At 43.0% G+C, this 16,583-nt stretch overlaps 1 protein-coding gene across 2 annotated transcripts in view; it reads left to right on the top strand.

Moving 5' to 3' along the window:
* Positions 1-15,562, top strand: part of PGR (progesterone receptor) — a 154,656-nt gene extending 139,094 nt beyond the window's left edge. For both annotated transcript variants that reach the window (XM_033950226.1, XM_033950224.1), the window contains exons 7-8: positions 9,178-9,335; positions 15,027-15,562. In XM_033950226.1, the coding sequence (XP_033806117.1) occupies positions 9,178-9,335; positions 15,027-15,182 (314 nt within the window). In that variant the 3' untranslated portion in view covers positions 15,183-15,562. The remainder of the gene's footprint in view (positions 1-9,177; positions 9,336-15,026) is intronic.
* Positions 15,563-16,583: the final 1,021 nt, after the last annotated feature.

Raw genomic sequence — 16,583 nt, 5'->3', positions numbered from 1 at the left:
AGCCGGGTGAGGAAGGCCGCCGCAGGCTCGCGGCTAGGTAGGGGGACAACAATGGCGCTTATGCTCAAGCCCCCGCCACAGCTTCTCTCTCGCTCCTGGTGCGGTTCGAGAGAGGAGTCGTGGCGGCGGCTTGAACATAAGCGCGATTGTTGTCCCCCTACCTAGCTGCAAGGCTGCGGCGGGGTTTCCATGGCAACCCTGATCGCGGATCTCAGTGTAGGGCCGGGTCTGGCGGCGCCGTGTAGGGCGGAAGCGGGAGACGGGACCTCAGCACAGCGCCGCCGGCCCCCAGGAGCTGGAGGCCGGCGGCGGACATGCCTAGCGTGGCATGGTGCAGGAGGAACAGTGATCGGTGGCGCGAGGTGGAGAGCAGGTGATGACAGTGATCGGTTGCGCGAGGTGGAGAGTAGGTGATGATGTAAAACGCGCGCATGCGCACTCGTGTTTTCACGACGGATCAGGGAACACGTTTTTTTAGAGCGCATGCGCGGCCTAGCATTTTATTATATTAGATGGCAGGAGTCGCCATACAACAAATTACGAGCAATTGGAAGAATTGAAAAAGGCTTAACTATAGTTTTTGGTGGAGTTCATTGTGTCATATATATAAAATGGAAAGAACATTAGCCATTCAGAAAGGAAATTTTAAAAAATTTCAAGAGACCTGGGAGCCATTAGCAAAATATTGTAACGTCTAATATTGTTTTCCCTTATAAACATGCACATCCGGGAGGGGGGAGGTTGGGGATCTGATAGGATAATAAATTTGGATATATTAGAATGAGGGTCAATATAGAAATGTAATATGTTGAACATTGTGATTGTTTAAGAGGGTGGGGGGAATTAATTCTGAAATAGATATTAATAGAGTATTAAGTGTGGTATTGAAGAAAATGTTGTATTTTATTGTTACACTTATTGTAAGTTTTGAAAATAATAAAGAATTTGAAAAAAAAAAAAGAATTTGCGGGAGCCATTCAGGAAGTTGCTTAGCGCCGACCAGCCAGAGGAGGGGGTGCTCTGCCCCGTGTTCCCACCCCTCCAGGTACACCACAGTCCTTAGGTGACTGACTAGTTTTGCTTTATGGTTGGGCTGGGCCCTGGTTTGCAGCTGCCCATCCTCGGTCCTGATCTGTCTCCAGCAGGAAAGCAGGTTGAGTATTTGGCTTTTTCTGAGGGTACACCGAAAATAGTTCGCAGGACATTTGCCCCAACAATAGCACCCCTTCAAATGCGTGCACCAACAAGTGCGCACATGACTTAAAGGGAGCGGAATTGTCGGAAAGGGAGCGGATTTGTAAACTGAAAGGGAGGAATATGGGAGCAGAAATGTTGGGGCACAATTGTACGTGTAGCAGAATTGTTTGGAAGGGAGCAAAATTGTAAACTGAAAGGGAGGAATCGGGTGGGGTGTCCCCCCTCCCCTCAAAAGTGAAGGCATGGGAACAGAATTGTTTGTCGGGAAGGGAGTGGAATTGTAAAGTGAAAGGGAGGAATGTTTTAAATGGAGTGGGAGATTCCCCCTCAACCCTCCTAAATATGAAGGCACAGGAGCGGACTTGTTGGGTGACCTCGTTCGCGCAATTGTCGTACGCGCATTTGATGGGTCACCTTTTCTGAGAGTTGATTATAACTCTCTGCAAATAATAATAATAATCAGTTTCTATACCGCAAGGCCGTGAAGTTCTATGCGGTTTACAATAATTAAAATTACTATGGAAGAGAAGTTGAATAGAACTAAAAAATGAAGAAACCAATAATTAGAAACACTATTATGATCTAAATGAATAGTGCAGAACACGGCAGTTCGCTTGATCTTCGGATTGAGGAAAAACGACCACATTAGCCCTTACTACAAAAAGTTGCACTGGTTGCCAATGGAGGCACGAATACTGTTCAAATTTGCCTGTATTTGTTTCAAGCAGGCCTGGGGACTAGCGCCTTCCTACCTGCTACCACACTTCATATTACACAACCCCACACGACCAACCAGAAACCGAAACATCTTTACGTACCCAAAGATCACAGGCTGCAAATACAAATCCTTTCTGGACAGGACCTTCAAGTTCCAAGCAAGCAGACAGCAGTCCCGGCTGGGAAACTACATCAATAGAGCCAGGCTGACTTATGGCGCATTCCGGAAATCAATTAAAACCTTTCTGTTTGACAAATTCATCTCCTAAACAGAAGCCTCTTCACTGACAATGATATATTTTCCCTCTACCAACCTTGCTGTCCTTTACCTATTTCTTATGTAACCCTCACTTCTGGCATCCTGTAACTCGCTGGATTGTCCACCCTTCTTCGTATGTGAACCGCCTAGATGTCTTTTGACTATGGCTGTATAGAAGAATAAAGTTATTATTATATTATTATTATAAATGGTCCATAATAATTTTTTTTACAAATTAGCTGCCTAAATATTTCGTAAACAGATATGTCTTTAAATGTCTCCTATATTCCCCATAGGTGTCAGTAAGCATAAGCAGTTGTTCTAAATCAGTGGTTCTTAACCTGGGTTCGACCGAACCCCAGGGGTTCGGTGAGTCAGTCTCGCGGGTTCGGCAGAGGTCAAAACACACCTCCGACTCATATAGCGCTTCGGTCACGTTCAATCATAAAAACGAAGAAAAGGAACAGACTTTGTTGCGAAAATGACATGAGAGTGGCACTTGCCAAGGTAAAGCCGTGCATTTCTGAACTGGTCTCTGAGAGGCAACAGCAGAAGTCACACTGATTTGCAGTAAATTTCATTATTATGTTATTATTATTCGAAATATAGGAGAACTTTTTTGTTTTCAAAATTGATATTATTTTTTCCCTCACTATACCTTTGTTTTGAATTTGTAAAAATCATATTTTATTTTTCCAATAAAGAAGGGTTCGGTGAACACGCATATGAAACTTGTGGGGTTCAGTACCTCCAACAAGGTTAAGAACCACTGTTCTAAATCCTTACCCATGATGCTGCTTGATATGAAAAAAGGTTTTGATGCTGTTTTTTAAGTTTACATCCTCTAACAGGCAGAAAAACAAAATTCAGTAGTAGATGAAGAGCACTTGATTTTTCTTTCACTCTCTGGCAATCTTTCCTGCTGATATCACATTTCAATAAGACCAGGAAGCAGACAGCCTTGATATACCTCCTTGTGACCTACAAATTGCTTACAGCATGCTACTCCAGAGATTTGTTTGGTTTTATATGTGCTCCATTCTGAGCAATTCATTGACAAAATGCACATTGAAATGATTTGTTTATCAGTGCATTATTTTCTTGCCTTATATGCTGCTGTGATCACTTGTGAATATTATAATGAATTTTGGAATTGCAGACTAATATCCATTATCTCAGATATGTTTTGCTGGTTTTTTTTAGAAGCACTGTTCAGGTTCTAGGCGTGCATAAACAGGAATTGGGCATTTCTAGTGCATAAATATCTGAATCCTGATTTTTACATAGCCAGGATAAACATGTCTAGAACAGGGGTGCCCACACTTTTTGGGCTTGCGAGCTACTTTTAAAATGACCAAGTCAAAATGATCTACCAACAATAAAATTTTTAAAAAACACAAAGCACACTGTACGCAGAGAAAATGTTAATTATCGATAATATTCCGGATTTTTTTCAAAGAGGTCAAGGCAGATGATTCTATGCACTGTCACCTCAGTAACAACCATACAAAAATAGACAAATATACCCCCTCCCTTTTTACTAAACCGCGATAGCAGTTTTTAGCGCAGGGAGCTGCGCTGAATGCCCCATGCTACTCTCAATGCTCATAGGCTCCCTGTGCTAAAAACCGCTATTGCGGTTTAGTAAAAAGGGACCATAGTGCAAAATATAGACAGCAGATATAAATTCTGACACATTTTGATCACTAATAAAATCATTTTTCCTTTGTTGTCTGGTGATTTCATGAGTCACTGGTTGCACTTTCTTCTTCTTAATGTGCATCCAATCTTTCTTCCCTTCTTTCAGCCTGTATGCTTCCTCTCCTACAGACCTCATTCCCTCCCCCAACTTTTTCTTCCTCTCTCCCTGCCCTTTCTTTCTCCCTGCCTCTCTTTCTTTTTTTCTCTCTTCATGCCCCCTTTCTTTCTTTCTGTTTCCCTTCTTTCCTTCTGTCTCTCTGACTGCCCCCTTTCTTTCTCCTGCCCTCCCCCAAGCCACTGCCACCGCCATCGGGGAACAGGCCCCCAAGCCGCCGCCACAGTCGGGGAACAGGCCCCAAAGCCAACGCAGCCCCAAACTCTCCCTCGTCGGGCCAACCAGCATTCCTCTCCCTGACATTAATACTGCTGTCGGAGAGGAAGTTCCGGGCCAACCAGGCAGCAACGGCAGAATTGACGTCGGGGAGAGGAAGGCTGATCAGCTCGGTAGATTGTGAAGACAATGCGAGTCTCTTTCACGGAGCCCGGGATGGGCTCCACGATCGACTCACTTTGTCTTCGCGATCTACCAGTCGATCACGATCGATGTATTGGGCACCCCTGCTCTAAAAGTTGCATATGGCAAGGGGGCATGTTTAGTTGAGATTAGGATGAGCCTAAAAATTAAACATGCATTCCCCCATCTCTAAAGTGGAATGCACATCTTAGTTTAAAAAAAAAAAAAATCAATGTCAGGATTTACATCTGCTACCTGAGATAAACAGTATAAGTTTTAGGCCTGCATTGGATATCACTCCCCAATCTCCCAGTGGGTGGTGTCCCCTTAAAAGCAAAACTGTCAACTAATATAGGTAGGGTTACCATATAGATCCAGAAAAAGGAGGATAAATTGAGGCATCCAGATTTTACTTCCATTGATTTTTGGGACTTATGTACTGCCTTTTTGTAGTTATACAACCACACTCAATGTCGTTTACATACAGATACTTCAAACATTTCCCTTGTCTTTCCTGGCAGGTTCACAATCTATCTAATGTACCTGGGGCAGTGGGGGATTAAAGGGCAAATTCTATAAGAAGCGCCCAAAAGTTAGGCGCCTTTAAAGGCACTGATCAGCGCAATTCAAGTAAAATTGGCTGCTGTTTAACAAATCACACTGAGTGGTACTTATTTTGGAGGCGCCCATTAAATAGGCCAGCTCTAGACACAACTAAAAGTTAGGTGCCCATGTGAGCGCTAAAGCACGCTTAAGAGCAGTGATTCTATTCAAAGGCGCCTAACACGTAGCCACGCCCATGCCTAACATGCATAGTGCCTATGTCGGTCCAAAGGATGGCCACCAGAATGGTCTCAGGGCTTAAAGGTCTCTCGTACGCAGCAAGACTAAACAGTTTGCAGCTCTACACTCTCGAGGAACGCAGGGAGAGGGGAGACATGATTGAGACGTTTAAATACATCACCGGTCGTATAGAAGTGGAAGATAACATTTTCCTTCTCAGAGGCCCCTCAACCACAAGGGGGCACCCGCTCAAACTCAAGGGCGGAAAATTTCACGGCGACACCAGGAAGTATTTCTTCACGGAGCGAGTGATTGATCAATGGAACAAGCTTCCAGTACAGGTAATCGAGGCCAGCAGCGTGCCAGATTTTAAGAATAAATGGGACGCCCATGTGGGATCCCTAAGTGGATCAGGGTAGAACATTGGCTAATATTAAGGGGAGGGTCTATAGAGTGGGCAGACTTGATGGGCCTTGGCCCTTTTCTGCCGTCATCTTTCTATGTTTCTATGTTTCTATTTTTTTGAAGGCCGCCTAAAATTTTAGAGGTGCTTTGTTACTGACTCGTGCTTTCTTGATAGACGCCTACGTTTCAATTGGTGCTGATTAAAAAGCTTAATTGAGCTTGTTCTTCAATTTAGATAGGCGCCTATCTAATTGGCGCCTCCAAAATAGGTGCCTAACTTTAGGCGCTGGTTACAGAATTTGGGCTTAAGTGACTTGCCCAGAGTCACAGGGAGCAGCGCAGGGTTTGAACCCACAACCTCAGGGTGCTGAGGCTTTAGCTCTAACCACTATACCAGATGTAGGGTTACCAGGTGTTTGGGAAAACCTGGACATGTCCTCTTTTTTTGAGGATTGTTCGGGTTCCTGGACAGGCTTTCCAAAACCCGGCAGTTTGGAGGGCCTTCAACAGGCATGCATGAATGATGTCACACGCTTCCACACATGCTGGAGGCCCTCCAGTCGCAGCCTGGAGGTCAGACAAATAGAGATGCACTTTTGGGGGTGTGGCTGGAGGCAGAATCTGGCGTGGCTGGAGGCAGAACAAGGCGGGGCTGGGGGGCGGATCAGGGCAGGGCCATGCGTTCGGGTTTGTCCATCGTCAAATTTGGTAACCCTACCCAGCTGTCTCTATCTGTCCTGCTTACTTCCATTGCTTTCAGTGGAAGTAAAACTCGAATGTCTCTATCTGTTCTCCTTTTTCTGGAGTCATAGGGCAGCCCTATATATGGGGCTATGTGACAGCATTGTGAAAATCAATGTTTCTGGGCCCTTTCACTAGTGCACACTAACAGAATTAGGGGGAAATTCATCAAGGGGCACTAAACTATTTATTTATTTAATACATTTATATACCGCCTTAAGTCTAGGCGGTTTCTGGTATCAAAACAGTCATAAAATTCCGTAAAATAGACAGACATGACATCACACATTATTTACATCCAATAAGCACATGAGCGTGACCATCATTCACAGTCTGCGTGCATGTGACAGGAACATATCCAAAGCAGCGTGGGATCAATTATATCTCTTACATATAGACATCCACAAATAATTGAGTTTTTCATAATTTCTTAAAGCTGACCCATTCTGTGCACATTCTCAAATGCCTACTCAAATGCCAATCTCAAATGCCCACTAAATGCTAAGACACCCATTACATTCCTATGGGTGTCTTAGCATATAGCGCCTGATTCTGGAAGTGGCACCTGCTGTGGTAGGTGTCTATAAAATGGGCACCTGCCACGTGCCAACCACCAGCAGGCACTACGTCCAGAATTGTGTCTTTTTTTTTTTTTTTTAGCATGGGCACCTTAAATGTAGACCAGCATTTTGAAAGTCTACATTTAAGGTGCCAGTCTTTCGCCTATGGAGACCTAGGGATGCCTAAGGCCATTTCCGGCATAAACCATGCCCACGCTGGCCTTAGGCATCCATAGGTGTCCTTATGAGCCTCTGTAGGCGTGAGACAGGCGCCTAAGAATGGCGCCTGCATTTTCTTTGAAAAACATACATCCCTATTGGTTCATTAGACAGTGGTAGGACACCTACCACCTCCTAACTTTGGGACGCTCTTTGGAGAATTTGGCCCGTAGCACAAGCTAATTGTTAGCATTTGCTCAATCAGTGCCCCTTGATACATTCCCCCCTTAGTGCGTTGTAAATTCTAAAAAGCCCACAGGTGAATAATGTGCTTCTTAGTACTTAGTGCATGTTAATGTCTGTTAGCACACGCTAAACTTTAGTAAAAGGGCCCCTCTGTTTCCAAAATGGTTGGCATAAACATTTACGCTCTGACACATAGACATTTATATTGCAAATTTACAATGTAAACATGTGTTTGCCGGGACATAAATGCTTATGTGCAACATATGTTGTTCTGTGGATGGTTTGGATTCTAAAATGGCTGCTCCTGCTACGTGTAAAGGCACATAAACATGCATTTTAGAATAGGCTCTACATCAAGACCTGTTAGTAGTCCCTTCCACTCATGAAATTTTCTATGACTCCACCCGGCACCTTCGCTTTCGAAATCTTTTCCTCTTTATGTCAACTCAAGAGCCCTCTCAAAAACAGTTTCGGTCCAAAATCAAAACCTTCCTGTTCGAGGTCGCCTTTAATACTTAATACTTGAGGCTCTCTCTACCAAACGCTTCTTTCGAAGTGAACCTCCCAGCTTCTTGTACTATCTTTCCCCCTCTCTCATTTTAATTTTTTTTTTAATCTCTATGTATTTTCACGACCTATTTGGGTTTTTTCCCTTCTGTCCTGTTAGTCTTATTGGTCCTGTAAACCCCCCCCCCCCCATGCCAAATTTTAATTATCTGTATGTGGATATTATTTTTACACATGTTTTTATTCCTTAATAGTTGTAAACCGTCTAGATCAGGGGTGTCCAACCTGTGGCCCCGTGAAGTATTTTGTGCGGCCCCGGTCGAGGGCAATGCAATGTTTTCCTCTGCTGCCCCCCGGGTGTTTACCGTCTTGCCGACTCCCTCCTCTGTCATGCTGCAGCGTTTGCACAGCCCCAGAAAATTTATTTTCGGCCTATGCGACCCAGGGAAGCCAAAAGGTTGGACACCCCTGGCCCAGATAAATTACTGATAGATGGTATATCAAATGAATAATAAACTTGGAAATGCTAACAGAAGCCAAGATGACTCAACCTGGTTGTCTCAATTCTGTTTGTATGTCCTGCCTCTAAAACCGCCTCCAAATATGATTTCTTATCACAACGGGATATGCCTTTCTTTTTAGTTTGCGAGTCTACGCTAGTGCAGAGAGAAAGCAGCCATACTTCTCAAGGTCATGACATGAAAATGACTAAAATATGCTATTGTATTGAGCTATCAAGCTAATCTTAAAGGCTCTTCAGATGACAGCAAGGGTCCAGTGCAAAAGATAACGCCAGCAGTAAAATTAACATTACATGGATATTTAAGTAATGCCAAGTAATACGTGGGATATCAAAATGGTAATCAGAGGTTTCCAAAGCGCTGTGAACTCGTATGTTAGAAACTTAATTCTTTGTTCAGGTGTTGTTTAATATTTGACCCTTTGACAAACTGAAGGTTTCTTCTCTTAGAGATGAGCAGCACAGTTTTTATGGGAGGAGAATGCTAGCAGCAAATCAGTGTAGTCCAGGGGTGTCAAAGTCTCTCCTCGAGGGCCGCAATCCAGTTGGGTTTTCAGGATTTCCCCCATGAATATGTATGAGATCTATTAGCATACAATGAAAGCAGTGTATGCAAATAGATCTCATGCATATTCATTGGGGAAATCCTAAAAACCCGACTGGATTGCAGTCTTTGAGGAGGGACTTTAACATCCCTGGTGTAGTCTATGTTATGTGAATGTGTTTATTATTGATTTTTGTATGTTTTAGTTTTATTATATGTGTTTTTTAATGTTGTAGGCAGGATAGAAATTTCTAAAATCAATAAATAAATGATAAAAGATTGTTCAATTCTGATGATAAAAGTGTTCCTTTTTTTTTTTTAAAGTTCCTTTGGAAGGTCTCAGAAACCAAAACCACTTCGACGATATGAGAGCTAATTACATTAGAGAGTTGGCCAAAGCCATTGGTTTGAAGCACAAAGGGGTTGTGACCAGCTCCCAACGCTTTTATCAGCTCACCAAACTCATGGATTCCATGCATGAAGTAAGACTTTGCTTTTCTTATACAGCAGTTTTTAATCCTGTCCCAAGTCCCTACAACCGGTCAAGTTTTCAGAAATATCTACAATGAGATAGCTTGATAGGAGGCCATGTATGCAATTTTCTCACGCATATTCATTATGAACATCATGAAAACGCACCTGTGCCCGGGGACCTGAAGTCAGGTTTGTGGCCCACTGCTCTAGTAGAAAGCAAAGAGTTCTTTATTCTCCTGCACCATAAGAACATAAGAATAGCTTTACTGGGTCAAACCAATGGTCTATCAAGCCCAGTAACCCGTTCTCACGGTGGTCAATCCAGGTCACTAGTACCTGGCCAAAACCCAAAGAGTAGCAATATTCCATTATCTCAAAGTAAGCAAGATTCCGGAACCCCAAATAATAGCAACATTCCATACAGAATCCCCAAAGAGTAGCAAGATTCTAGAATCCCAGAGAGTAGCAACATTCCATGCAGAATCCCCAAAGAGTAGCAAGATTCTAGAATCCCAGAGAGTAGTAACATTCCATGCTACCGATCCAGGGCAAGCAGTGGTTTCCCCCATGTCTTTCTCAATAACAGACATATTTATTTTTATTTATATACTACTTATAGCCTAAGTTGTTTATATTCAGGTACTCAAGCACTTTTCTCTCTCTGTCCTGGTAGGCTCACACTCTACCTAATGTACCTGGGGCAATGGTGGCTTGAGTGACTTGCCCAGGGTCAAAAGGAGCAGTATGGGATTTCAACCCACAACCTCAGGGTGCTGAGGCTGTGGTTCTAACCCCTGCATCACACATTCCCCATCTTTGAAATCTATTGGTGGTGTGTTTACTGCAGCTTCAATACTGTGTCCTAGTAGAAGTATTCTTTGTGTACATTGTGTAGAAAATTTTGAGGGCGCTCTATTTAAATGTTCATTACACTTCTCCCTCCGTATTCACGGTGGATGCGTTCCGGATATAGGCACGAATATGGAAAACCCGCAAATAACTTTTCGATATGTTATTCGAGGTTTTCTATAAAAGTCGGTGTTTTTACCATTAAAACCGCAAATGCTACTACGGGGTACTACAGGGATTTAAAAGAGATCCTGAGCAGGGGGAAAGTACACACTGTTGAGTGCATGGCGGCCAGCACCAACGATCGCCTCCCCGCCCCTTCCACCGTGGCTTATACCCCATGTTGTCTATTAAGATGCTCTATTGTGTTGCTAATCTAAATAGCATTCTAAGTACATACTTCCAGTCGAATATTTTTACTGCTGTAATTAATTGTCTGTTGCCTATACAGTAAAACCTTGGATTGAATGTAACTTGGTTTGCAAGTGTTTGGCAAGACAAGCAAACCATTTTATTAAATTTTAACTTGATATACAAGCAATGTCTTGCAATACAAGTACATACAGTATACACACATCACAGCAGAGCCGATGGTTCTTCTCTCTCTGACGCTGCAGGATTATAGTGACTGTTCTAATTGAACATAAGAATTGCCGCTGCTGGGTCAGACACATGGTCCATCGTGCCCAGCAGTCCGCTCTCGTGGCGGCCCTTAGGTCAAAGGACCCTAGCTGAGTCTAGCCTTACTTGCGTATGTTCTGATTCAGCAGGAACTTGTCTAACTTTGTCTTGAATCCCTGGAGGGTGTTTTCCCCCATAACAGCCTCCGGAAGAGCGTTCCAGATTTCTTCCACTCTGGGTGAAGAAGAACTTCATAACATTTGTACGGAATCTATCCCCTTTTAACTTTAGAGAGTGCCCTCTCGTTCTCTCTACCTTGGAGAGGGTGAACAACTTGTCTTTATCTACTAAGTCTATTCCCTTCATTACCTTGAATGTTTCAATTATGTCCCCTCTCAGTCTCCTCTTTTCAAGGGAGAAGAGGCCCAGTTCCTCTAATCTCCCACTGTACGGCAACTCCTCCAGTCCCTTAACCATGAGCGAGATCTTGCAATAGAAGTACGTATAGTATTTTGTATTGAAGTTTTTGGGTTGTGGAACGAATCGTATGAGTTTCCATTATTTCCTATGGGGAAATTTGCTTTGATATACGTGTGCTTTGGATTGCAAGCATGCCTCTGGAACGAATTATGCTCGCAAACCAAGGTTTGACTGTATTCTACTTCTTCTTGCTCTACATCTCCTTAGGTGAATTCCATCAAGAGCTGGTAAATAAATCCTAATAAAAAAGGGATGGAGGTAGTCAATATATTTTTTGAATGGGTTCTCCTCAGCTTAGAGTTGCCAGATTTCCTCTTTGAAAAAAGAGGACATCTGGCCCTGCCCCATTCCGTGCCCAGGCCCATCCCATTCTGTCTCCAGCTCCGCCCCATTCCTCCCCCAGACCTGCTCCCACATGAACCTCCCCGAGCTTGAAGGCCACCTATATGGAAGAAGCCTTCACGCGTGCGAGGATGTCGATGCAATGACATCACACGCATGTGTGCATGCATATGACATGCGTATGAGGGCCGCACATGCGCAAAGGCTTCCAGACGCGGCTTCCGAGCTCAGGACTTCCAAACCTTGGACAAACTGCCGGGTTTTGGAAATCCCTCTGGGCGCCTGGACTTGTCTGGGTTTTCCCAGACATGGTATGGTAACCCTACCTCAGCTCATATATTTTGCAACATTTCCAAATAAGCTGGCACCCAACATTAATTCAAATTCAATTACCAATCTTCTGTAACCAATTCCGATTTGTAATCAGACCTGTATTGGTCTGAATTCTTTAAGCGAACCAGCTCATTTTATAATGTAGGCTGGGTTTATTTTTGCCAAATGCAAGAGGAAGGCCACGTTTTCTGAAGTCAATTCATGAGCTGTAATTCAAACTTTATGGAGATTATGTTTGGCTTGACAAAAATTCCTTCTTAAATTTAAGCAGACGGCATTCAAAAATATTATTCCCACAGGGCTGGTGCTTCAACCATGCTATTTAAAGAATCTCTGCCCCTTTTTTTTTTCTCTGCTTTAGTGGAAAAGGCAAAGACAGGACCTACAAAGAACCCAGACAGGGGTACCTTTAAAAATGGATTGCTGTATTTTTATTAAATTACAAGCATTGTGAAATTCCAAAGTTTACTTGCAAATGTAAAGGCTAAATCCGGTCCAACTGTATTATTTCAATAATGGTGATGTTTCCAGAGGAGCGAGAAAATGGAGGGAGAGAGAGATCTGGATTTATACCATAACACCGTCATTGTAATACAACCTTTAATGCTTGAGTACCTGATGGTAAAACCGCTTAGATAACCTTGATCGGCGGTATATAAAAACCTAATAAACTTGAAACTTGAATATTTGGGAATTTTCCTTGTAAATTCTGCACAGTCACTGTCTCCACCTAGGGTTGCCAGATTTTACGATTGTAAAATTCTGGAAACCCTAAACCCACCCAAGCTCTGCGCCCCCCCCCCCCCCCCCCCCATGTGCAGATTGCCTTCTGCCCAACGCGATTGAGAGGAGGCTTTTCAAAACCTGGATAAAGTGAAGGACAATGTCCGGGGGAATCCGGACGTCTGGTACCCTTATCTCTACCAATCTCTATAATGGGGAGATATCTAATATTATTCTGTGATATTGAAACTCAACTGAATGATATCAGAAATCACAGCTCTCGAATTACTTAAAACATGTATAAAGATAATACAATAAATTATTTGTGAATTGCTCAGACCCAGCACCCCGTGATTTAGTGATAACACCAAACTGAGGTTGATTAGGGGACCATCATAGCATTCACCGTCCCCTATTACCATCCGATTCCAGACCCAATGAAGCTTACTAAACAAACCCCAAAACAAAACAAAACAAAAACAAAAAATCTAAACTCATCAAAAAAATTATTTAAAGAGATAGAATGAATAACTTATCTGGAAAAGGAGGATTAATATCTGATGTTAAACCTTAGAAGAGTGAAAGTGACGTGTGGCATAGAATTTCATTCAAGCATATTGCGCCAATCTGTTATCCCCATCGGGGGTCTGGAATCGGATGGTAATAGGGGACGGTGAATGCTATGATGGTCCCCCTAATCAACCTCAGTTTGGTGTTATCACTGAATCACGGGGTGCTGGGTCTGAGCAATTCACAAATAATTTATTGTTTTATCTTTATACATGTTTTAAGTAATTTGAGAGCTTTATACATGTTTTAAGTAATTCAGTTGAGTTTCAATATCACAGAATAATATTAGATATCTCCCCATTATAGAGATTGGTAGAGATAAAGTTACCAGAAGTCCGGATTCCCCCGGACATTGTCCTTTACTTTATCCAGGTTTTGAAAAGCCTCCTCTCAATCGCGTTGGGCAGAAGGTAATCTGCACATAGGGGGGGGGAGGGGCAGAGCTAGGGGGGGTTTAGGGTTTCCAGAATTTTACAATCGTAAAATCTGGCAACCCTAGGTGGAGACAGTGACTGTGTCTGAATTCAAGAGGGCCTGGGATAGGCACGTGGGATCTCTCAGAGAGAGAGAGAGATAATTGTTACTGTGGATGGGCAGACTGGATGGGCCATTTGGACTTTATCTGCCATCATGTTTCTATGTAAGAAGGTGGTACTCCTTCAGCTCAATTGGATCCAGAGTAGCCCTGATTTAAAAATATTGAGACACTTATAGAATTGTCCCCAGGTGTTTTCTGTGGTGATTTGGGGGACCTTATACTAAGTTCCACTAAAATGTGGCCTACGGTATCAGTAGCGCAGGGCTTGCTTGTGCGCTGAGGCCACTTTTAGTGTGGCTGTAAAACTGGCGCATTTCCTATTTCCTAATTAGCACATGAGCCCTTAACCAACACCTGTTTGGTAGGCAGTAAGGAGTTCCCTTGCAAACCATGCTCTAATCAGTTGATGCACAGTGATGCAGCTGCACTAATCAGTTAGCACTGGACACACCTACTCTCTGTCCCCAAACATTTTCTCCAATGCTAAAAAAATATATTTTCTGTTTTTTTAGTGCATGGGTAGATCACACTGAACACAAACCTACCATGAGCTGCCTGAGTGCACCCCACGGTAGTGGATTTTAACCTGTGATAAGCAAATGAACCCTTTATTTGTACACTTCTCCCTCCGGATTCATGAGGGATAGGGGCAGAGCCGGACCGTGAATGGTGAAATACCGCAAATATCTTCTGCTCCGGCTCTGACCCACCCCGCCTCCCTCCTGCCTTCCACCCGGCCTCCCGGCCTTACCTGGTGGTCTAGCGGGCTTTCGGGGAAGGAGCGATCTTCCTACACTCCTGCCCCTTGCAGATCGCCAATAGGAAATAGCTGCTGTGAGTTCCCGTAGTCTCTCGAGACTACGACGGGAACTCCCCACAGCCATTTCCTATTGGCGATCTACACAGGGCAGGAGTGTAGGAAGATTGCTCCTGCCCCGAAAGCCCGCTAGACCACCAGGTAAGGCTGGGACTCCGGGGGGAAGGCTAAACTGTGTGTGTGTGTGTGGGGGGGTTCTTTTTTCCCCCTCCCCAAAAAATCACGAATATGTGAAATCGCGATTGCCAAAACCGCGAATGGGGAGGGGGAGGTGTAAGCTACTCTAGAGTCTGCATTGGGCTATTAGCAAAGTAACAAGAAGTGGAATAAACAGATCAGCCACATTAGTTTATTCATGGGGAGGGGAATAAACCATGTTGCGGCTCCACCCTCTTATGCAACTTTTTTTGAAACCTCCCCACACAGCTCGTAAAGCAGCTCCACCTCTTCTGCCTGAACACGTTCCTGCAGTCCCGCTCACTCAGCGTTGAATTTCCAGAAATGATGTCGGAAGTCATCGCTGCACAGTTGCCCAAGATCCTGGCGGGGATGGTAAAACCTCTCATCTTTCACAAGAAGTGAACGTGTTGCTTTCTCATTTTCAGAAGGAAAACAAATAATGCCTTTTTGTATCTGTGTGTGTGCCTGTTGTTTAAAGTCAGGATTACATGTGTCAAAAGTTTTGCTTTGTTTGGTCTGCGAGAAATCTCATGTTTTGCACTTGTAATGTAAATGCCGAGTGAATTGATGTAAAAAAAAAAAAAAAAAAAGTCGTTTATCCTTTTGTTGTGTCTACAAGGAAAACCAGCCAGCTCATAGCATTCTAAAAATGCAAGGTCTATATTGTTGGGCACCAGTTTCTTTCCATATAAAGTTATAATTTATATTTTGTAATCCCCAAATCCCGTTTCTTATCAATTTTCAAGAATAAATACTTCAAGAATAAATACTGATGAACTTTGCGCAGTCATCATAGAATTGTATTCAACCTAATAGGAACATAATTTCCTTTTTTTAAATCTGTCCTTCATCCTCACCTGTATGGTTTTATGCTGTACACCTTTAGAAATCAATTTGTGGTTTTCAGCAACACAGAACAGTTACAGCTGTAGCCAGGGCTATTTGGAAGGGCTGGAATGCAGTTAATAAAGAGAGTCTCTACAGCATGATAAAATCAAAGTCAATAGCACTGTGCAACAGAGGTTTGGGGGCATGAATTGTAGTGGGTGTTCTATACTCATTTGGGATTGCTGAATTCAAAATTGACCTTAATTTTTTTAGTATAACCCTCTGATTTTTGGCAAAAGAGCATTATAATGCAAAAATTAACATTTTCGCTATATTTTCTAATGCTTGGAGTAAATGTTATAACAATTTCTGAAATATTAAAACAGTTTGTCTCAAATTAGATTTTTAAGCTAAAGTATTAATTTTAATAATGATGTAATAATGTGCTATATAATTAAATTATTATTGGTGAGAAGGCGGAGCTGGAATATGCAGTTCGCTGTAGGCCTATTACGTCATCAGCAATGCGCTGTATTGCATCATCAGCCATTTTCAATCTCCGTCAGCAGGGCTGAGATTAAGTCGTCGATTTTGTCTCAAGGTTTTGATTCTTAAGTTAAATTGGCGCAATGCGTTACATTATGACTCCTCATTCTATAAATATATGCGATTTGCTCAAAACCTCTATATGATAGGAGAAAGCCGAGTCTATTTTCATACACAGGAGGTCAGATTCTATAAAGTATACCTCATTTTCTTCTTGCCTCAGAAAAAAAGTTAACATTTGTTGCGCAGCGTAATATGCAATTCAGTTAGCCACATTTGTCAAGGTGGTGTCAAAATGCTTTGCCTTATTGACTGCTGTAATATTAAGTTAACTGCAGTTAACTGTCAGGCGCAGTCCCAACCTACTCCGTCCATTCCACAGCCCAAAATGGCATTTTCTGTATTAGCTGTGCAACATGGGAATTCGTA

The sequence above is a fragment of the Geotrypetes seraphini genome, chromosome 6 (genome assembly GCF_902459505.1).
Source record: "Geotrypetes seraphini chromosome 6, aGeoSer1.1, whole genome shotgun sequence".
Classification (NCBI taxonomy): Eukaryota; Metazoa; Chordata; class Amphibia; order Gymnophiona; family Dermophiidae; genus Geotrypetes; species Geotrypetes seraphini.
The sequence above is the reverse complement of the archived record's forward strand: the minus strand, read 5'-3'. Positions and strand labels throughout refer to the sequence as shown.